The sequence below is a fragment of the Plecotus auritus genome (genome assembly GCF_963455305.1).
Source record: "Plecotus auritus genome assembly, chromosome: 2".
In the NCBI taxonomy this organism is placed as follows: Eukaryota; Metazoa; Chordata; class Mammalia; order Chiroptera; family Vespertilionidae; genus Plecotus; species Plecotus auritus.
The window spans coordinates 220,273,085-220,295,980 of record NC_137771.1 but is presented as its reverse complement, the minus strand read 5'-3'; the positions used below and the strand labels follow the sequence as shown (position 1 = coordinate 220,295,980).

Here is a 22,896-nt window from a genome sequence, read left to right as displayed (position 1 = left end):
CCTTCTCCTGTTGGCTGGGACTCACACCGCCGGCCCCCTGGTTCTCTGCCTTTGGACTCAGATGGAGCTACACCACCAGCTGTCCTGGGTCTCCAGCTCACAGCCGGCAGGTCATGGGACTTCTCTAACCCTAACCCTCCACAACCTGGGGAGCCAAGCCCTCGTCATAACTCTCCACATACCCTACTGTTCTGTCTCACACAGTGTGATGTAGAGCAATTGCTGGAAGTGGAGACAGAGGCTCCATTTGAAGTCGGTCTCCTTTAAAGGTAACAGACTGGATAATGAATTAACACTTCTTTCTCCAGTCCGTCATGCTGCTCAGCTCCGCAGTGCATCACGTGGTCACTGCTCTGAGTGATTGAATCAAAGCTACCTGTGCAGGTTACTTGGACTGCACTGCACTGAAACTACACCTTGGCTACAAAGGGCGAGTGGGAAAGGCCAAGTGCCTGGCCACGAGGAACTGGGACTCGTCAGTAACTCAGATCAGAGAGAAACCGGACCGAACTAGTTTCTTAGAACACACGTCAGAAGTGACAAGTGGAGCCACAGGGACACTTTGCAGAATTGTGGCCTTGAGTGGATGGGTGAAAATGAATGAATGAAGCACTGGTCTTAGAAATGGTTGAAATGTGGTAAGAAGACATGTTAAGAAGTTGGTTCTTGCATGGGGTATAGGGCGTGCGAGGCAGGGTGGGCCCGGCTTCAGGGCCTGAGCTCCAGGGCTGGGTGTCATCCACTGAGGAGCACCCAGCACGACTTGGTGGGACCCTGAGCTACAAAGTGGCTTGTGCAGGCTGCCCAGCTGCCCGGCTGCCCGGCTTTGTTGCCCTGGGGAGTCAGAAGTAGTGTGACCTTGAGGTTTTAGGCTCTGTGGACCTTCAGCCTGCCTCCCAGCGGACAGTGGATCCCTGGGCAGTGGGAGGTGACATTGGACTTGTGTGAGCCCACCTGGTCCCACTCACCTGTCGTGTGGGGCTCCGTGTCACCTTGCCTGTCTGTCCCTCCCAGGCATCAGCAACGCAGAAGCGCGGCAGCCGGGGAAGGCACCCAACTTCAGCGTCAACTGGACGGTGGGCGACTCGGCCATCGAGGTCATCAACTCCACGACGGGCAAGGACGAGCTCGGCCGAGCGTCACGCCTGTGTAAGCACGCGTTGTACTGTCGCTGGATGCGTGTGCACGGCAAGGTACTGAGGCGCCCCCGCGGCGACGGCCGCCCCATTCCCCATCGCTTGTCCGTCCTGTCACAGCCCCGCCCCGTCCACACGACCCTCCCGAGCCTGTTCCTTCTGGTGGTGTTCAGCCTGAGGTCTGACCCTGGCTCTTCAAACTAACGCAGCTCAGCTCAGAGGCAGCTTCCCTTCTCGCCCCTCCTGCTGGGATCTCTGTCACCTCAGATGAAGAGCCCGGTGCCCGCAGGACGGGCATTGCTGGGCTCAGTCAAACCCGCCAGGAAGGATTTTAGACCTTTTTTCTGCACTAGCAGCAGCAGGACCCTTTCCCCCAAATAAGCCCCAATTTAGCAAATCTATAGACTAGCTAGTTTTCGCTGACTTGTGAGTCAGGCCTCTAGTGTTCGTTTGTTATGAAGCTGGCTTTGGGGGAATAGACAAGTTGCAGGAACTCAGCTGTGACGTGGCCAGCGTAGAATTCCAGGTTTTAAATAGCCACAGTGTTGAAATGGACATTGGAATCCACTGTTTGTGGGTGGCAGAGCACCACCCGTTTGCAAGGCTGCTCCTTGGGGTGGGTGCACAACCCTCCGAGGACCCTGGCTCTGTCCCACGAGAGGATGGTCCCTCTGTGGGCAGCGCCTTCACCTGGTGGCCCTGCCCCCAGGAGCCAGCACAGCACTAAACACCATTGTTTGAACGTCTTCAGTTTTAGCTTCTGTTACTTTTTAAACGGTTGTACTTGTTTTCTTGTCTTCACACAGGTTCCCGCCAACCTACAGCGCTCCAAGATCATCAAGCCCAACATGTACCATGAGTCCAAACTGGTGGCGAGGGAGTACCAGGCAGCCAAGGCCTGCATGTTCCGGGCGTTCATCAAGGCGGGGCTGGGTGCCTGGGTGGAAAAGCCCACCGAGCAGGACCAGTTCTCGCTCACGCCCTGACCGGCGGCGGGTGCGGAGTGCCCGGCGTCCAGCACTGTCCTGAACCTCCATCCGACTGGGACGGGCACGCAGCGGGGGGCGGGGAAGGGGGGGCCGGTGCCGCCCTGGGCACCTCTGCGGCACCATCTCCCCGTCCAGTGACCCAGTGACCCAGTGACTGCTTTCAATCTCCGTTTACGATAGAAATTGAGTTCTACTGAGTAGGGCTTCCTTAAGCTTAGAAATAGCAATTACTTGGTGTGAAATTCTTGAATAAATAATTTATTCAGAGCTAGGAACATGATTTATAAAATAAGTAATTATGCCAGGTCACTCTTATGCCACATTATTTTAATTGCAAAAAAAAGCGTTCTCTATGGAGGAAGAGGAAGTAGAGGTAGGAAGTAGTAACCTAGGGAAGTCCGTGCCCCACGCCCCATGCCCCCGGCGGGGCCCAGCCGCTCCAGAAGCTTCTGTGCTCCTTGTAGGATCATATCACAGGAAACCTTCCTTGGTTTACTTCTATGTAGTCAGATGTAAATGGGGCCATTCATTTGGGTTTTGAAGCAGTATTTAACTTTTCGGGACCAGTGGGAGCGCATCCGGGCTACCGCACAATAACCAGCCTGACCCCACTCCTCCCTCTGAGTCCGACAGACGTGAACGACCATCCAGAGGTCTTCATGGGACTGAAAGACAGTTAAGTTCATAGATACTCATTTTGAAAAATACCACTTAAGGCATATTTTTAATTATTCCTTCCAGCTTTATCAAAGACACATTTGAGAAGAAAGCACGCATGCTGAAGGCGGCAGCACAGTGGGCGGGGGCGGAGTCACGGCAGGGAAGGGTGCTGCTGGCATGTGGGGACCCAGGGGTCCTGCTCAACACCCTGCAGCACACAGGACGGCCCAGGGCAGGGGAGCCAGGGGATCAGGGCTGGTTGAGGCCAGGTGCCCCCCAAACTGTGCTCAGAGACCCATACCAGTGGCCTGTTGCTTCCTCTCAGGGTCAGAGTGAGTGGGTGGAGGAAGTGCTTCCAGCCCTTGGCTGACTCTTGGCTGTGGAGGGACCCATGGGTGCCATGGGGAGAGATGGGGGACACCCCTCCCCATGGTGAAGTCCAGGTGCTGGCACTGGTGGCATTGGGCTGTGCACCCAGTGTCCCGTGTCCTTAGGCTCAGAAAGTGCAGAGCGTGGAGCCCTGTGTGACCACATCCTGCGGGGCGCGTCCTGGGGGGCGCACATGGCCGGGACTTCCAGGTTCAGGCACCAGCATTACCCGCTCTGTAGGCGGGCTCAGGCCCCCGTTGCACGGGATCTGGCCTGGTTCCCATGCGCTGGCACTTTCCACATCGCAGGGAAGGGCCCTCGTGGTGCCAGCCCTCCCCAGCAGGCTTGCCCACACCCTGAAGACATCGGGGAGGCCCTGTGTTTTTATTCTTCTCTCTATAAATGGTATTTTTTCTAATGGGGAATGGGAGATGGACTTAGTTTTTAAAAAAAGATGTGGATTTTGACGACAAAGCCCAGTGGAAATACATTCTGTAGACGTGTCCCGTCCCATGTGTCCTGCCGTCCCTGTCAGACGCTGAGAGAAGTCAGCTGAGTCCCTCTCGCCCAGGTGAGCGGATGCCTTACTGTGTGCCGTCCCCGTGGGACCCGAGCTGGGCACCATCCTGGGCCGGGTTTGTGTGACCAGCAGGGCAGGCTCAATGCAGGGCTCGGCCTGAGGCACCCAGGCCTGGCCTGTGGCTGCCAGGGAGGAAGGCAGGAGGCCCACCCAGCCCCTGCTCCTGGGACAGGGAAACCCCTAGGACAGGCAGCCCGTACCTCTCCTCTGAGCAGGAAGGAGGGCAGGTCGGTTCACTCCTGCGGAGACAAAGCAGGACACTGAGCACTTTAAACTGTCCCCTCTGCGCTCACCACGCTCTAGACACCCAGCTGGCTCCTTGGGGGGGGGGGGGGTTGATTGGCATCCAGTGTCCTCAGTCTAGACTTTAGAGACTTCACAGAAAAGTTTACACAACCAGGGACTTGTGTTTGTTTTTTTTTTTTTTTTAGAAAAACGTTAAGTTTTGAGGACTTCTGACCAGTGGGGTGGGGAGGGTTTCTGCTCTGGTAGCTAAACCTGAGTCTGAGTTCCACAGGAACACCGGTCACCGTCCAGCCCAGGCCCTGGCGGCCAGGCCGCTGGCAGGGGGAAGGGAGCTGAAGGGGCGTCTCGGTGGCGGGACCGTGAGCTAAAGCTCTTCCAGGTTGGGCCGCAGCCGGGGCCGGCATCCTAGCCACGTGGCCCAGCCCCAATCACCTGCTCAGGGTCAGCCTCACCTTCTCAGGCAAGGGGCACCAGCACCGCGATCCCGATCCCGGGTCTTCACTGAACCTTCGTTCCTATTTGGGAGATTTGTATTGTCATCAAAAACAATTATTTTAAAATGTCCCAGCCAACATCTCAGAAGGGATTGGTTTCTCTGGAATTCATGTTTATTCAAGTCATTTCATTGGTCTCCGTGCTGTAGGGTCACTTTGTAAAGAAGCGCTTCCTGTACAGTAACTTCACGTGGCTGCCGAGGAGCGGCTCCCGTCCCTCCCCGGGCCTGAGAAGGGACAGAGGCTGCGTGCCCTCCTCACAGAGCATGACACAACACAGATGGGCCTTTTCATTTCTAAACTATTTACACCAAAATATAAGGTCTGCCCCAGCCACAGATTTGATCCAGCAAGAGAAATAAAATTAGCTGGCTTTTCCATCTCTAAATCCTATGAAATCTCTCAAAAGGTTTCCTTTCCCCACCCGGCCGTGTAAATGGGAAGGGCAGAGTACTTGTGATCATGTGTGTCCAGTTCTGTGTGTCCTTGTCCCCCGCGTGTCCCGTGACCACCTCCTGCCCGCAGCACACAGTATGTCCACACGATGGAAGGGGGTAGGGGACAGGGTCTGACCTGATCCTGGCTCAGCGGCTGCACTTCCCTGCGTGCTGTTTGAAGGGATGAACCTTCAGCCCCAAGGATACCTACCTGTTCGGGTGCCAGGAACACCTGTTCGGGCTCCGGTGTGGCTGATGGTGCACGAGGCCTGAGGGCATCCTTTGGACGTGACCACGAATGGCTGAAGGCGTGGTCTCTGGAGTGTTGATGGGGTGAGCCCGAAAGCCCTTGCCTTCTCAGACTGTAGGCTGTGTGCTTTTAACTTGACTCTGAATTTGGACACTTTATATGAATGTAATTCGGCCAAGAAACCATCGCTAAGATGCCCTCGGTGTTCCCATATGTATATTGATGTATATACCACACATGACACCCGCATGCGCTCCTCGCGCACCGAGACCCGTGGGACCGAGCATGAGACGCTGTCACGTAGACAAAGGATTTGCAACATCCTCAATAAAACAAAGCGTTTCACTACCACAGTGTGCGGAGTCTGTCTCCTGCCTGACCCTCTCTCCTTGGTCCGCTGCCAGGGCAGGGCCGGCCGGTCCTCTGAGCATCAGCTGGAAGGTGTGGGTAAGTGGCCGGAGCTGGGGCTGCGGTCTGGTGGGGCCAGCTGTGCTGCTCCCAGCTCCTCCCATTAGGGGACAGGCTCGCTGGGTCCTCGCCCCCCTCAGTTCCTGGCTTTTTCACGATCTGCCTGAGCATGTCCACAGCTTCCACATGTAAGATGTGCAGAGGGCGGTTAGAGCTGCCCTGCCCAGCCCCTTCTGCAGGTGGTGATGAGGTAAGCCCAGTCACTGCCAGGGAATGTGAGGGCGATGCGGGCGAGGAGGAGGGGCACAGGAGGAACTGGGACACCAACAATAGCCATGGACTACATCAAGCATGTCAAACGCAAAGGCTAACACGGGCCAGATAAACGAGGCATGTGGGCACGGGTCACGAGTTTGACATGCTTGGTCTACATAGACCCAGCATTCAGGCCCAGCGAGGAGAGAGACGGGGCATTCAGGCCCAGTGAGGGGAGAGGCGGGGCATTCAGGCCCAGTGCGGGGAGAGGCGGGGCATTCAGGCCCAGTGCGGGGAGAGGCGGGGCATTCAGGCCCAGTGCGGGGAGAGGTGGGACATTAAGGCCCAGTGAGGGGAGAGGCGGGGCATTCAGGCCCAGTGCGGGGAGAGGCGGGGCATTCAGGCCCAGTGAGGGGAGAGACTGGGCATTCAGACCCAGTGAGGGGAGAGGCGGGGCATTCAGACCCAGTGAGGGGAGAGGCGGGGCATTCAGGCCCAGTGAGGGGAGAGACTGGGCATTCAGACCCAGTGAGGGGAGAGGCGGGGCATTCAGACCCAGTGAGGGGAGAGGCGGGGCATTCAGGCCCAGTGAGGGGAGAGGCGGGGCATTCAGACCCAGTAAGGGGAGAGACGGGGCATTCAGACCCAGTGAAGGGAGAGGCGGGGCATTCAGGCCCAGTGAGGGGAGAGACTGGGCATTCAGACCCAGTGAGGGGAGAGGCGGGGCATTCAGGCCCAGTGAGGGGAGAGACTGGGCATTCAGACCCAGTGAAGGGAGAGGCGGGGCATTCAGGCCCAGTGAGGGGAGAGACTGGGCATTCAGACCCAGTGAGGGGAGAGGCGGGGCATTCAGGCCCAGTGAGGGGAGAGACTGGGCATTCAGACCCAGTGAGGGGAGAGGCGGGGCATTCAGGCCCAGTGAGGGGAGAGGCGGGGCATTCAGGCCCAGTGAGGGGAGAGGCGGGGCATTCAGACCCAGTGAGGGGAGAGGCGGGGCATTCAGGCCCAGTGAGGGGAGAGACTGGGCATTCAGGCCCAGTGAGGGGAGAGGCGGGGCATTCAGGCCCAGTGAGGGGAGAGGCGGGGCATTCAGACCCAGTGCGGGGAGAGGCGGGGCATTCAGGCCCAGTGAGGGGAGAGGCGGGGCATTCAGACCCAGTGAGGGGAGAGGCGGGACATTAAGGCCCAGTGCGGGGAGAGGCGGGGCATTCAGGCCCAGTGAGGGGAGAGGGGGGGCATTCAGACCCAGTGAGGGGAGAGGGGGGGCATTCAGACCCAGTGAGGGGAGAGGCGGGGCATTCAGACCCAGTGTGGGGAGGGGTGGTGCATTCAGACCCAGTGCGGGGAGAAGCGGGGCATTCAGACCCAGTGAAGGGAGAGACCGGGGCATTCAGGCCCAGTGAAGGGAGAGACCTGGGCATTCAGACCCAGTGAGGGGAGAGGCGGGACATTCAGACCCAGTGAGGGGAGAGGCGGGGCATTCAGACCCAGTGAGGGGAGAGGTGGTGCATTCAGACCCAGTGCGGGGAGAAGCGGGGCATTCAGACCCAGTGAGGGGAGAGGGGAGGCATTCAGACCCAGCAAGGGCAAGGCAGGTAGATGGGCATTTGGCCGAGTGGAAAAGCACAGATACCAAGTGACAAGCTAGAACCATGTTAGTTAGGACTAGCGTCCCAGGAAGACACGCACAGTAAACCAAGGGGAAAACTGGCTGCTAGGGCCTTTAGGTTCTGCGGTCGTGGAGAAGTGCGATGCTTTAGGTGGGCGCACAGCAGCAGGAGAGCCGGGGAGGGGCCGCGTCCGGTCACGGTGCGTGGATGATGGGATCCCGGGTGATTTTTATTTTATTTTTCTCATCTATTTGTCAATTTGTCTATAATTAAATGAAAAACAAGGAAATGTTTTTGAAAAATTAAAAGCCTCATGCAAATAAAAAGCCCTGATATAGACAAATAATTTGTTCTATTGCATTAATTTTGAATCTGTTCTTTTCACACGATAAAAGCAACATTAAAGTGAAAATGTTGCATTAACAAAAGAGACAAATTAAGCTTCAGAGAAAAGATGGGGGGTGGGGGGGTGACATCTTACAAGTTCAGTCCAGGTTCCTGGGGCGTTTCCCGTGGCATCACGTGGCATCGTACTCCATGTCTGGGGTGCAAGTGTCCAGTGCTAGACAAGGACCGCTGCCCCCAGGAGCCATGTTCTCCTGGGCAAGGGCGGAAATAAACACCCAGACAGACCGATGTCCAGCAGACGCTCAGGGGAGAAGAAAGGCAGGGCAGGGTGGGAAGATTTGGAGGCTGAAAGAGCAATTGTGTGATCAATCATTAAATTCTTTAGATTTAAAATGCAAAACGAAGCATTAAATTTTGATTATTTAATAATTATCATCAGTAAATTATTTAGTAAAGACAGATGGAGCAGCCGAGAGAGCTGGCGGCTTGGGGCTCTGTCCAGTGTGGGCGCGGAGGCTGAAGTTCCAGGAATTCGGGAGCAGTAGTGGGACACAGCCATTGTTTAAAATCCCGTTATATAAACACAATTATATGAACAACCCAGGCAATGAGGGAACGCTCAGAACTCATCACGCCCACTCACTCTGCTGCATTTTCCTGCCAGCTGTGCCCTCACCGTGCACAGCCACACAATGCTGGGCACCCCTCCCGTCCGCCTCTCACATCAGTGTAGAGGGCTGCCTGGGAAGGCACATGGGCATTTCTTTAAATTGTTGTCAGCTGAGCCCGAGGTGACTGGCAGAGCTGCGTCTCGGTTACGCCCTCCCCAAGAAGGTGGGGGGCGTTATCAGTACTGACTTTTTACCTTTGTCCAGGTGCGGGGGAGCAGGCTTTGGTATGTAAATCCAGGCAAGCACCAGGAATGCTAGGGCCTACTCAAGAATGCAAATAAGCTCCTTTGACCCTAAGTTTTGGTGATACTTCCTGGTATTTGGGGGTATAAAATAAATGTGCTGCGTGGGCTCCGGGGTCCCTGCCTCTCCATCAGAGAGGATGGCGTCCCACCTGGCTCCCAGCTTTGTTTCTATCTTTCTATCTGGTCTCTTTCTTTATTTTATTTCTTAATCCCCAGCTCCTCCACTCAGAAACCGGACCTGTTCTTTTCCGTGCTGGACGCGGAAAAGAGAGAACACCTCTACACATCAGTATCTGGGAACCAGTCTTGACCCGCCCACACACCCACGCAGGGCCTGATTGTGACTTAAGAAGGTGAAGCAGAAAACAGATTACATTTAAAATGCCCTGGTGACATAGGGAACGAATGGCCCAAAAACTTGATGACTTTTTGCAACATCTAAAAACTATCACGTAAGCAAAAGAGCCCTGGACTTCCCCGGCACCTGACCGGTGAAACGTGTGCCAATGTGAGGGCCACACGGCCCCTCAGATTCCACTCTGTACTGCTGAGGAGCCAGCGCCCAACAGAATGACAGCCTCCGGGAGACGCAGGGGCTCTGGGATCCACGACAGTGTGTGATGTCTTTTATTATTTACTAGAGGCCCAGTGCACAAAATTTGTGCACCCGGGGGGGGGGTCCCTCAGCTGGGCCTGCGCCCTCTCTCAGTCTTGGTGCCCTCAGGGGATGACTGATGGCTTAGGCCCGCTAAGCCGTCAGTCAGATATCCTTAATGCTGCCACGGAGGTGGGAGAGGCTCCCACCACCGCTGCTGCGCTTGCCAGCTGTGAGCCCAGCTTCTGGCTGAGCGGCCCTCCCCTTGTGGGAGTGCACTGACCACCAGGGGGCAGCTCCTGAATTGAGTGTCTGCCCCCCTGGTGGTCAGTGCACGTCATAGCGACCAGTCGTTCCGCTGATGATCCAAAACTGGCTCTCCAACATCCCCCGTGGGGTCCCGATTGAGAGAGGGTGCAGGCCAGGCTGAGGGACCCCACTGGTGCACAACCAGGGCCAGGGTGGGATGCAGGAGGTTGGCCAGCCAGGAAGGGACCGTGAGAGGGCTCCAGGGCATGTCCAGCCTGTCTCGCTCAGTCCCGATTGGCCAGATCCCAGCAGCAAGCTAATCTACCAGTTGGATCATCTGCCCCCTGGTGGTCAGTACACATCATAGTGAGTGGTTGAGTGGCCTTAGCATATCATTAGCATATTACACTTTGATTGGTAGAACGGCCAACTGGACGACTGGACACTTAGCATATTAGGCTTTTATTATATAGGACTAGAGGCCTGGTGCACAAAATTTGTGCACAGCTAGGGTCCCTAGGCCTGGCTGGCAATCAGAGCCGATCAGGGCCTTCCAGCTACCGGCCAGGGTCTTCCTTCATACCGTGCCGCCCCCTGGTGGTCAGCATACATCACAGCAAGCAATTGAACTCCCGGTCTCCTGCTTGAACTCCTGAGGAGACAATTTGCATATTAGGCTTTTATATATATAGATAAAGTGTATGCTGCATCTTCCTATCCCTAACACTGACAACCTCCTTATGCCCTCAGGCATATGCACAGGTGGGGGTTGGGGCTAAGCAGGTGTCAGCACCCACTGGGTGCAGTGTCCTCCAAGCAAATGCGGGGTGCAGCCCAGGCCCTGTGCAGGTGCAGGGCCACGTCCGGGGGCTAGTCAACCTCTGGCTGTTGCTTCCCCTGCCTGATATGGCCCCCGGGACAGGTGGATGAGTCTCCTCCTGCAGCAGCAGAGGTGACACTGAACATGGAGGACGAGGAGTGACTCAGCCATCCCTCCTCCCTCTCGGCTCCCTGGGCACTGAGGTCTCACCTTCCCCTACACACCACCTAAGCAAGGAGCCAAAACCCCAGGGACATGACCTCATAAGAAGAAACAAGACATTTGAAATGATAATATGGGGCTGGCTGGTGTGACTCAGTGGTTGAGTGTTAACCTATGAACCAGGAGGTCAGGGTTCGATTCCCAGTCAGGGCACATGCCTGGGTTGTGGGCTTAATCCCCAGTAGGGGGCATGCAGGAGGCAGCAGGTAGATGATTGATATTTCTCCCTCTCTATTCCTCTCTGAAATCAATAAAAACATTTTTTTTTTTAATGAAAAAATGGTGCCTTAACCAATTTGGCTCAGTGAATAGAGCGTCAGCCTGCAGACTGAAAGGTCTCAGGTTCGATTCCGGTCAAGGGCATGGACCTTGGTGGCGGGCACATCCCCAGTGCGGGGTGTGCAGGAGGCAGCTGATCGATGTTTCTCTCTCATCAATGTTTCTAACTCTTTATCCCTCTCTCTTCCTCTCTGTAAAAAATCAATAAAGAATATTTTTAAAAAATTGAAAAAATGGTAATTTTGAATTAGAGAATGCATCAGAATATATTCTGATATTTTAGAATAGCTAGCCTAAGAATTTAAAATGAACCTCACATGCTAAGAATGAAACAAGAGAACCAAGCAGACTATGAAACAGCACAGTAAGTGAGCTGAGAGAATACATTTACAACCAGAAGGCCTGATGGAAAAGGAGGGGAGAAAGATAAAGGAAATGAAACCACAACCCAAATATTCCGATGCGGCAGCAGACATGCTGCCATCTGGCTACGAGGGTGCACAGTGACTGTGTCCCCCCCTCCCCCCCCGGCCCCCGGGCGCTGTTAGACGCAGGCACCGGAGCCGTGCGGATGATGTGACGTCTCTGGGACTCCCCTAAGAGCAAAAAGCAAGACCCTGACAAATGGAGGAGAAAAGGTCTGGATGCAATGATCTTGGCCAACTGTAGAGAGTCACTGGAGCAGGCGCGTGGGAGTGCATGGCACTGCTCTCTCCACTTTCATGTGTTCAAAACTTCCCATAAGGAATTTTAAAAGTTTGAGCATAGGCCTTTAAAACACCATTTTTATAGTACGCTAAGTGCTCATGGGATTTTTTTTTTTTAACACAAAAGCAGGGATATGCACACAGGAAAAAATTATAATGCTGTAAAGTGTAAACTTTCCAAATAAAAACAAATAAGGGAAACATCAAGCAGGTCTTCCCATTGCCATCACTCACTTCCTGAGAGGGTCTTTCATGGAAGGGACCCCTTTATGCGTCGGCTGAGTCTGCCACTCAGGTGCCAGGTGACACGACACGACAGAATCTGAGGAGGAGGCTCTGGGTTTGCTGTGCTTTGGGGTGGGGGCACGGGTAGCAGAGAAAGGGTTTGGAAGACTCAAAGGGCATGTGGGGTGCAAGGGCACTGGGCTTGGGGTGGGGGAGAAGGAGGATTATGAGGTTCATGGTGACGAAGGGGGACATGGGGCCTGGGTGCATGGGGATGCTGGAGCAAGGTCCACAGAGTCACAAGTGCGTACATGCAAAGAAGAAATGAGAGGTTTATTTTAAATCTTTAATATTCACTGTAGGCCAGCAATCACTGTAAAAACCTATAATCAAAAGATTGCGTCATAAGCTATAAAAGTGTATGAGTCAATAGAGGTTCAGAAATCGTCCAGAGATTAATAGCAAAACCGAAACAGCCCTGTGAGCCCCTCCCCAGTGCAGCGCTGAGCCTCCCCCAGTGCCCCAGGGCCTTCGCTCACCCCAACTCGAGCGTCCCGTGTGGCCTTTCCACCAAGCCCATGGCCCTGGACCCCTGTCCCAGGCTCGTGCAGGCCCTTGGGGCACCCACAGGCCACTGGTCGTCGCCGGCCCTGGACCCTCCCTGGGCTGCCCCAGTCAGGGTCGGTGGGGCGTCCTGCTGTGAGTCCCGAGTCCACTCCCCAAGGCCTCCTTTGGGGGAGAACAAACCTGTTTCTTCTCAGCAAATGATCTGAGCAGTGGAGCACAACAGGCTGTAAGCAAACTCAGAGAAGGGTGACCTTCAAACCCGTGTTTGTGTTTCTGCTTTTGCCTAGAACTAATCGGCTTATGGTGGGCACCCGGTGACCAGGGAGGTGGGGGTTCGTGGCACTCGGTTTACTTTTCATAAAAGCCCATTCTCGCCGTGCCTTCATTTATGCTAGAGCTTCCCTCACGGACGGCTCACGCCCGGTCACTGCAGGGGAAAGCAGAGATGCGCCTTGCTGGAGCAGTGGTTGCTTTATCCTTCACTATTCTCGTCAGAGAGGCCGGCTGTGGATTGAAGATTGGCACTGCCAAGCAGGCTGCCAGCCCGCCACTCCCGTTCCATCTGTGCTCGGCTGCCGGTGGGGGCGTGCTGGCCTATCGGCTCCCATCACCTGTGCCGGGTGCAGCGAGGGGCGGTAAGCTCTTCAGGATTACCTGCCTTGTGCAAACTGGAGACACCACGCGGACAAAGCCGATTCCTGGAGACAAAGCGGGTGCCCTGGCCCGTGACGATGAAAGGGACCAGGCTGCGTTTCAAAATGCATTACCGTCCCCCCAGGTTGCTGTGCTTACCTCAGCCGCCCCCCTCTCCCCACAACGAAACTGAGGGGAAACGTGGTGGTGGCTGGGTCTCTGCTGCAGGCACGGCTAAGCGACTAGACCTGCCTGTGTCGGAAGAACAGCAGAATTGCTTTGTGCCCCAAAGGTCAAAATACTGCGGGCAATTTGCTCTTAAATCAGTCATGTGTCTGGAGCAGCCACAGGCCCCGTTTCCTGCCCCATTGCTGTGTCTCCGCCGCCACCCCTAGCTGGGCCAGGACACCTCCGCATCCTGCCAGCAGGGATGCTGTCCTGAGGACACAGGCCATTTCCCAGGCTCCTGTTCCCAGACCCACCAGCCGCAGGCCTCTGGGAAGGTCCAGGCCCCGCTGTGACACCTTCCAGGGAAGAGGGGAGGGGGTGGGGGGGGAGACACAGGAGGCTCACCACATGGGAGCCGCGTTCACGCGCTGTTTTCTTACCTCAGTTTCTTTAAAGGACATAACAGTCTATAAAGTAAAATTATAACCATGTCCCATCGGACTGTAACCTATCTGTACGTCTACGCTTTATAATAGCACAAACCGGGGAGAGGACTGGCAGGACGCAGGAGCTCTGGGGACGTGAACAGAGAAAATGCGTTGCAGCGCTCAGGGGCCCTGGAGGTGGATTCGTCGTGGCGGGCGGGGAGGGGGGGGCGGGGGAGATCTGTTATTTAAGGGACTTTGGAGGTGCAGCGAGTCCTAATGGTGGGGGTAATGGGGCGGGCGGACAGGATGGCAGCAGCCCCAGTAATTTCTCTCTGGGGCCCCAGTTAATTGTGGGACGCTGCAGGTGGCAGCGTTTCTCCTTCCTCCTATTTGCCTTTCTCTCCTCTGCGCAGCGTGGGCGGGAGGGGGTCCTGGGGGCTGCGGGCGGGGAGGGGCGCCTGTGCCCCACAGATCTGTACGGAGGAACCTGAGGGGTGGCAGGGGTCAGGGTCAGGGTCAGGGTCCTGGCGAGTCCTCGTGCCTCGGACTGCCTGAGGCTTTCAGTTGTGTGGGAGGTCCAGGCCGCTCTGTGCTGAGGAGTCTCTCCCGGATGCATCACCATAAATGACAATGGAACCATGGGAAAGCGTTATTTATGCTTCTTGAAACCAGAAATACTGAAGACAAGCTAAAAACAGCTCATTTCCACCCAAAGGCACCGTCTTCGAGTTTTGACCCCAGGCTACACACACGGATGCACGCTGTACAGACGGTTCATACTGTCCTGACATGTTCCCTTTTCACTTTACTTCAAGTCAAACGCTTGTCTGATCCTCATCATTTTATTGCGTTTTCCATGTTGCCCACTTGCTTATGTGAGAGAGGGACGGTAAGTTACCGTAACTCACCACATACCTCTCTCTCCTCACACAGGCAGCCAGACCTCCCTTTCAGGTCATCTCGCTGCCACGGACATGCTTAAGCTTCGTTTCCAGCAAGATGCTTTCCTGAGTAAGTCCCTGCCAGCAGCGCTGCTGGGTCCACACACCCACGTCTGCATAACGTTCGCTGCCTATTAGCAAAACTGACAATAATAATCCTAAGTGCTATTTGCCAAGGGGTTGTGTTCAAGTTGGTCCAAAAAGATCAGGACAGCCCAGCCGACGTGGCTCAGAGGTTGAGCGTCAACCTATGAACCAGGAGGTCACAGTTCGATTCCCAGTCAGGGCACATGCCCGGGTTGCGGGCTTGATCCCAAGTGTGAGGAGTGCAGGAGGCAGCCGATCAGTGATTCTCACTCATCATTGATGTTTCTCTCTCTCTCTCCCTCTCCCTTCCTCTCTGAAGTCAATAAAAATATATATTTTTTAAAAAGAATCACGACTCTTAGGCCATCCAGACGTTTGTAGAGTAAACGCTCCCTCTCCACCCCCCCCCCCCCCCCCCCCCGCAGATGAGCTGCGGATCTTAAAGACAGAAGCCGATCCGTGTGCCGTTGAGCGGAACAAACATCACCTATTGTGACCTGCTCACTAGTTAGCATGACTTTTCTTTTTACCAGCGCTGACTTGTTAAAAGTGCGATGTCAGACGATTTATTATTTGTGGTAATAACACCCGCATGCTAGCGTTTACTGAGCTCTTTTGTAAGCTCCTGGCACCCCAGGCAGCGCTTTACATGCATTCTCATTGCCATGACAACCCGGAGATTTGGAATCCAGGCTTAGAGACTCCCGCAGCCCCATTGTGCAGGAGCGGGGGTCCCCGAGCCCAGTCCAGTGCATCCAGCGCTAGTCTCTTCCTCGGGGAGCTGGGAGGGACACCAGAAAACCACCTACAGTCACTGGCAGGCAGGTGTCGGAGCCACTTCCTGTGTTCCTATGCACGGGCTCCGGAGCAGAGACGGAGACGAGAGGGCGGGAGGGCAGTGCTCACCGCAGTGCCCGGCACCTGGGGCGCCGAGAGCAGGTGCCTCTGAGGAGAGTGACGTTTGATGACAGAAGGAGGGACCTATGCTTGGAAATGCTTTCCTATGTATTTAGGGCCCAAACCCCACCTGGTGTCACTGCCCCTGTAGGCGAAGGCCCGTGACCTCCCTTCTGGGTGAGAACCTGACGCTGGGCAATGGGCCAGCTCTGTCCCTCTGGGGACCGACAGGGACCCCGTCAACTGAGTTCCCAAGTGTGGCCAGCAGCATCCAGGCCGAGATCGGTGGCCCAGGGGGAGGTGCCTGTGAATGTGTTACCTACACAGCAAAAGGGACAGAGCAGGGGTCATTAGGTCACTAAGCACCTGACCTCAAATAGGAGGCTGTCCTGACCTGGGGTCTTGGGGTGGGCCCCGTGGAATCACATGGGTCCCTGAACCCAGAGGCAGGAGGGGACGTGGAGAGGCGACACAGGGGGGCCCATGAGTCCTCGTTGGCCTGGAAGATGGGAGAGCCACAGGGACATCATGACAAGGACTTCTGACCTACAGACCCCGTGCTGCTTAGAACACCAGGTTCCACCCTCAGCGCAGGGACCCGGAGGAACCCCTCTTCTGAAACCGGCCATCCCCATGCTGGGCCGGCTCAATCAACAGAGGGGCCTGAGACCAAGGCGGGTCTCCCACGCAGGACAGGCTGTGCTCCCCCCGCCCCCCCAGCCTGGCTGTCAGTCCCTCCACCAGCACCTAACTCTCCTCTAGGAAATCAGCTAACCATGTCTTCTAAAGGGAAGTTTTGTCTGCTCACATTTGGGATCTGATCTATTTGGGTTTTCCTACACGTTTCTATATTGTGTTTGCCCCTTTGTCCTTTTTCCGTGTTTTTTTCTTCTTTTTTGCCTTCTTTTGATTTGGTTTACTCTTTATTTTTTTTTTCTTCCTTTTTTTCTCATTGACTGCCCTTCAAACTACTTGGAGAGTTAGATTCTTTTTTTTTTTTAAATAAATCTTTATTGTTCAGATTATTACAGTTGTTCCTCTTTATTCCCCCCATAGCTCCCCTCCACCCGATTCCCCCTGCCCTGACCCCATGCCCTTACCCCCCGCCACTGTCCTCATCCATAGGTGTAAGATTTTTGTCCAATCTCTTCCTGAACCCCTCACACCCCCTTCCCCCCAAGAATTGTCAGTCCACTCCCTTTCTATGCCCCTGATTCTATTATATTCACCAGTTTATTCTGTTCATCAGATTTCTTATTGACTTGATTTTTATTTTTTTATTTTTTTTTTAAATATATTTTATTGATATTTTTACAGAGAGGAAGGGAGAGGGATAGAAAGCTAGAAACATCGATGAGAGAGAAACATCGATCAGCTGCCTCCTGCACACCTCCCACTGGGGATGTGCCCGCAGCCAAGGTACATGCCCTTGACCGGAATCGAACCCGGGACCCTTCAGTCCGCAGGCCGACGCTCTATCCACTGAGCCAAACCGGTTTCGGCTATTGACTTGATTTTTAGATTCACTTGTTGATAGATATGTATTTGTTGTCACTTTGTTGTTCATAATTTTTATCTTTACCTTTTTCTTCTTCTTCCTCTTCTTAAAGAATACCCTTCAGCATTTCATATAATCCTGGTTTGGTGGTGATAAACTCCTTTAGCTTTTTCTTATCTGTGAAGCTCTTTATCTGACCTTCAATTCTAAATGATAGCTTTACTGGGTAATCTTGGTTGTAGGTTCTTGCTGTTCATCACTTTGAATATTTCTTGCCACTCCCTCTGGCCTGCATAGTTTGTTGAGAAATCAGCTGACAGTCGTATGGGTGCTCCCTTGTAGGTAACTAACTTTTTCTCTTGCTGCTTTCAAGATTCTCTCTTTGTCTTTTGCTCTTGGCATTTTAATTATGATGTGTCTTGGTGTGGTCCTCTTTGGATTCCTCTTGTTTGGGGTTCTCTGCGCTTCCAGGACTTCTAAGTCTATTTCTTTCACCAGGTAGGGAAAGTTTTCTGTCATTATTTCTTCTAATAGGTTTTCAATATTTTGCTCTCTCTTCTTCTTCTGGCACCCCCATAATTCAGATGTTGGTACGCTTGAAGTTGTCCCAGAGGCTCCTTACACTATCTTCATATTTTTTTATTCTTTTTTCTTTTTGTTTTTCTGGTTGGGTGTTTTTTGCTTCCTCATATTTCAGATCTTTGGTTTGATTCTTGGTGCATCCCTTTGTGGGCTGAGTGCACAGTCTTATTGTAGTTAAGCCTTGATTGCTGTTGGTACACTGGGAGGAATTGACCTCCAGGCCAATTGGCTGTGAGGACCCTCTGTGTCTATAATGGAAGAACTGCTGTACTGGAGACACCCTTATGGGGAAGGACTTGCTTCAGTGGGGCTTTGGTGCTCACTGAGTCTGCCTCTTGAGTGTGTCACTTATGGATGTGAGGAGTTGAAATTTGGTGTCGTCTCACACTGACCACTAGGTACACTGGCTCCTGGATCTCCAAGGAGGTGCAGGTCAGCTACTATCTGAGGCCACCCAACAGGAGCTACAGCAAGATCTGCAGATTTCTCCTCTTTGCTTGGGGTTTGGAAGTTTTGGAGCTGACCCAGCTGCAGTTTGTTAGGTTAAGCTGCTATAGGGCAGGCCATTCATATGCAAAAGCCGCTGCGCACAGTTTGGGTGGGTTTGTAAATTGGGTGGGGCGGGGTCTCAGGGAATCACTAGGGCGTGGCAAACAGCGATGGCTGCCAGTCTGCAATCTCTGCGTCTCTGCGTTTCTGCGTCCCCGCGTCCTGCGCCCCAGCGCAGTAAACAATGATTCCTGCGCGCACCTCTGCAAGAAAGCCACCCTCACTTTCCGACACAATGGCAGACAGTCCAGCTTCTCCCCGTAGGAGTCTGGGTCCCCAGAGTCTCGCTGGAAACTGGAGTTCAGAGCAGTTGGGAGCTGTGTCTCCCTTCGGATTGAAAAAAACAGCGCACCCAGTTGCCAGCCTCCGTACCTCTGCTTTTCCGCGGCTCTGCACCTCCTACACAGTCTCCATGCTCTTGTCTCTTCCCTTCTAGTTGTAGAACTTCTACTCAGCCAGCTTTCCTGTGGTTCTGGGTGATAGACGTTTTGTCTTTTAGTTGTAGTTTTGGTGTGGTTGTGAGAGGCAGCATGTACAGGTGTATACCTTATGCTGCCATCTTGGTTTTTCAAGAGTTAGATTCTATTGGTATCATTTGGAGGAATCTAAATCTTTAATCTATTTCCCTTAAAGGGTCTAAAGTCATTCAATCTCTTGATTCTTCTCTAATGTTCTGTGGTCCTTAAGACTTTTATCTCTGCTTGCACCCGCCCTGGCCTCCAGGACCACTGCCCACAGCTGATCCCAGCTGGTTATTTCCACCCACAAAGTCGACATCATTGTTATTTTCACTCGTGTTTATGTTTTCTTCGTCTCTGTTTTTCTTTTTACATTTTTGAGATTATTTCCTGTCTTTAGTAAGCAGAGGTCTGCTTACGGTTTTCCTTTGCCTGGAAAAATCTGTACCCTGCTCTGATTCTTGAGAGAGAGTTTTGCTGGTAACAGAAGTCCGGGCTGGCAGTATTGTCTCAAGGTTTGATGGGTGGCTCCCGTGTCCCCGCCCCTGCTGCTGTGGGACTCCAGCTGTGGGCCTGTGGTTGCGCTTCAGTGGAACATCGGGAAATTGCTGGCTCTTGAGTCCCAGGGACTCACAGGCCTCCTCTGTCTTTATGTTCCTGCAGTTTCCTGGTCACTCTCTGGATCTCTAGTTGTTGGAGCTGCGGGACTTCCTTGGGCCTCTGAACACCAGGATCGATGTCTGGAAAATCCCCCTGGCTCACACCTCCTTCCCCAGGTCCTGCCCTGCACCCCTGGTCCCTCCTAGAACATCCGAGCAACGGAAGTGAGACCTGTGCATCCTCTCGCCTCCATCCCTTCGTGTTGCCTTCGGTTTCTCTCTGGTGCCCGGGCTCCTTGCTGGGTCACCTCCTCTCGGTTATCATTCCACTCACAGTGGGTTTTTAGCGTGGAATCAGCTACTTAACTCTTGCATTTCTAATGTCAATCATTTTTTTTATTATTTCTGGAAGTTGTATTTTATTTTCGATGGTTTCTTTGTCCTTTGTCATACTTCAATACCCTCCTTCATTTCTGTAAACATGTCAATCAGGTTACGTTCTATTCTGATCGGATTATTCTAGTTATCTGCAGAGTGTGGTTCTGCCTGAGATGTTTCTGCCGTGCGCACAGCCTCCTGGTGTGACCCTGTGGTGTGGATTCGGGCTCCCCGAGCAGGGATTCTTGGAGCATGGGGGGTGCGTTCCTCCAGAGGGTCTGTGTGTGCATCTGCCAGAGCCCAAGGCACTGGGAATACAGTGTGTGTGTGTGTGTGTGTGTGTGTGTGTGTGTGTGTGTGTGAGACCGCATGCATGCAGGGGCTTTAAACGCTTGTTCCCAGGGGGCAGGAGGATGGCTCATGGTCAGAAACTCTGGGAAGGGGGCTTTTTCTTCCCTTTGCCCTTCCACCCAGAGCGAGGCCCCCAGAACTCACATTCCTATCCCTTCTGGGGACCTGGCTCACACCAGGACGCCTTGACTCGGGGCTTCGGCTCTGACCCCTGCCTGCCCAGGCCCTGGCTGGCTCCTGCTCCTGCCCCAGGAAAGCCAGGGCTTGGCCTGCAGGGATCAGAGGTGCCAGGCTCCTGCGGCTTCCGTGACCCACACTTCTCTGCGATGACCAGTCTCTGGGGTTCCCCTGAACCCTCTGGGTTCAGCCTGTGTCCCAGGGTCCCCAGGACTGCTCAGTGGGCACCTCAGGTGTGGGCAGCTGCCTTGGACGGCTCCCCCCATGCCTGGCCTTTCCAGCCCAGCCGCGTGCTCACAGCCGGCCACCAACGGCCTGGCCGTCCTCCCCAGGGCCCTCCTCTCCGGGCACGGCCCGTCCCCCACAGACGGCCACCTCCTCACTGGGATGTCCTTCCACTCCCCTCTCGTCCTGGCAGCGAAACGTCACTTGTTCTACAAACCACTGTCTCCGGAGGCTTCCTGGTCCTTCTCTGATTTTGTGTCACATTGCTGTCGCTGCCTCGCTCCTGTACTTGTTGGTCCCTGTAGCTGAGGGCCAGGAGGGCAGTAGGCGGGGGGGGGGGGGGGGGGGGGCACTCAATCCCTGGACCCTGGTCCAGCCTGTGCCGGCCACCAGCGGGCTCAGTGAGGTGATGTGATGCCTGCTCTACTGCCTGCCGGACGCGTGGGACTCATCGCCTCCTCCCAGCGACGGGCCGAGGCTGTCAGGGGCGCAATAGGGCACAGCACTGCGGTGTTCGCGTACTTGTCCCCTAGGCACAAAGGCAACCTGGCTGCCCAGGGCCCAGCCGTGAGGGACACAGCGGCCCTGGTTTGTCTTAAAAAGGCCTCTTAATCGAAATGAGAGATTTAATGTGCCACGGGCCATTTCTTGCAGGATCAGCCTTCATTAGTCAGCTAATGTGGCCGCGAGGAGCGATGAGGCGGCCGCGGGAACAGATGGCCTGGGAGCCAGCAGCGCGCTGTGACTGCAGGCCGCGCACCCCCGGGACGAGGAAACCGGGTTACTGAATCCGCAGGCCCGATGCCAACAGCCAGGCACTGCACAGCCCTCTCCGGGGACCCTTTGTCCCCTCCTTTTGGGTGGGGGGCCCTCCTCTGCCCCATCTTTGGTTTCTCCCATGCGCCTCCACGTGTGGCCCAAACTCTGCTCCTCGAGAGGGGCCTCGGTCACCCTCAGGCTGCAGAGCCCGGGTTCGGGTCTGGCTGTGGTTCCCACCTCCCCGCCCAGGATAGAGGACAAGGCGCAGTATGAGCAAGGGAGACAGTGCCGCCGGACAGGCCCAAGGCCGTCTGTCTGCATGGCAATGAGGGGCTCCTGGGGGCTCCCTTGTTTGGAGGAAGAGAAAGGGGCTGACACTGACAGACGGCAACCCACTGGGAGGGGCTGTACAGCCCTAATCAGCCGTCCCTCTGGGCCAAGGCTCCCATCTGAAATGACAGCTCTACTCAGGGCTGAAGCCCCAGCGAGCCCAGAGGGCCCTGTGGTCACAGCAGGAGTCCCACCCACCTCGTGGTGAATCCACTGGTGTGACATCAAGGCCCAGGTGCGAGAGAGCGGGGCCGGCCCGTGTCCCAGGCGCGAGCGCGCGGGGCCGGTCCGTGTCCCAGGCGAGAGAGAGAGGGGGGCGGGCCCGTGTCCCAGGCGAGAGAGCGGGGCCGGCCCGTGTCCCAGGTGAGAGAGAGCGGGGCGGGCCCGTGTCCCAGGCGAGAGAGCGGGGCCGGCCCGTGTCCCAGGCGAGAGAGAGCGGGGCGGGCCCGTGTCCCAGGTGAGAGAGAGCGGGGCGGGCCCGTGTCCCAGGTGAGAGAGAGCGGGGCGGGCCCGTATCCCAGGTGAGAGAGAGCGGGGCGGGCCCGTGTCCCAGGCGAGAGAGAGCGGGGCGGGCCCGTGTCCCAGGCGAGAAAGAGGGGGGCCGGCCCGTGTCCCCAGGCCTGTCCATCAGAAACTTCACGCAGCGTGGCAGGTGCCCAGGGCCCAGTGGCCTCCGCCTGGGAGAGGAGAGCTCCCACCATGACCCCGTGGATCCCAGTATGGGACTCCCTTGGAGGTCCCTCTGGCTCAAGGTCAAGACGGTAAGGTTTGTCCCCCGACAGCCCATCGTCTGGCTGTCCTGCATGGAGGACCCCCTCCCACTCCAAACACTTCCCAACAGCAGGGCCTCGCAGCCAGACCGCCTGGCAGAGGCTGCAGCCACAGGAAGCGAACACTGTCGCTATTAATAAAGGACAGCTTCCTTCCCGCCCCTCCAGGGAAGATCGCCTGCTGGGACAGGCCCTGGAGGCCGGCTGGGCTTTCAGAGCTGGGCAGGCCGATGCCATAAGGTGCCACGTCACAGGTCAAGTCACCCACAGCAGTCCTGCCCCGGGGGAGCCGTGCCTGCGCGCCCTGATGGCCCCGTCCCGTGGCACCGACTGCTCCTCCTGGGCCTTGGCCAGGGCCATGACGTGCCACCTCACACCAGCGAAGCTGCCTGCTGGTCCCCAGGATTTGATGCCAGGTGGGTAACCACATTGGCCAGTGTGCTGGGCCATGGAGTGAGGCCATGTGCCAGGTCCTCAGGGGACTCAGCCCTGGGCCCTGAGCTCCCCTCCCACCATTTTCCCGAAGTGTCTCCCACCCTCTAACGTGGGATTTCTCACTGCTCTTTCCACCAGGATGCAGACCCAGGACAATGCTGCTGCCTCCGCAGGCTTGAGGCCGACGTTCTCAGTTGCTCCAACAGTGGAGGTTTCTCTCACGAGCTGGGCAGCAGGTGGCACCATGGACAGGAGGCAGGCGCCCTCCG

At 55.4% G+C, this 22,896-nt stretch overlaps 1 protein-coding gene across 8 annotated transcripts in view; it reads left to right on the top strand.

Annotated features, from left to right (window-relative positions):
* Positions 1-5,512, top strand: part of ADARB1 (adenosine deaminase RNA specific B1) — a gene marked incomplete at its 5' end in the record, with an annotated part of 102,896 nt that extends 97,384 nt beyond the window's left edge. For 4 of the 8 annotated variants that reach the window (XM_080657918.1, XM_080657921.1, XM_080657919.1 and 1 more), the window contains 2 exons: positions 1,015-1,193; positions 1,943-5,511. In XM_080657918.1, the coding sequence (XP_080514044.1) occupies positions 1,015-1,193; positions 1,943-2,122 (359 nt within the window). In that variant the 3' untranslated portion in view covers positions 2,123-5,511. Of the gene's footprint in view, positions 1-1,014; positions 1,194-1,942 lie in introns of all 8 variants that reach the window. The other 4 variants (XM_080657916.1, XM_080657917.1, XM_080657923.1 and 1 more) reach the window with 2 other exon arrangements.
* Positions 5,513-22,896: the final 17,384 nt, after the last annotated feature.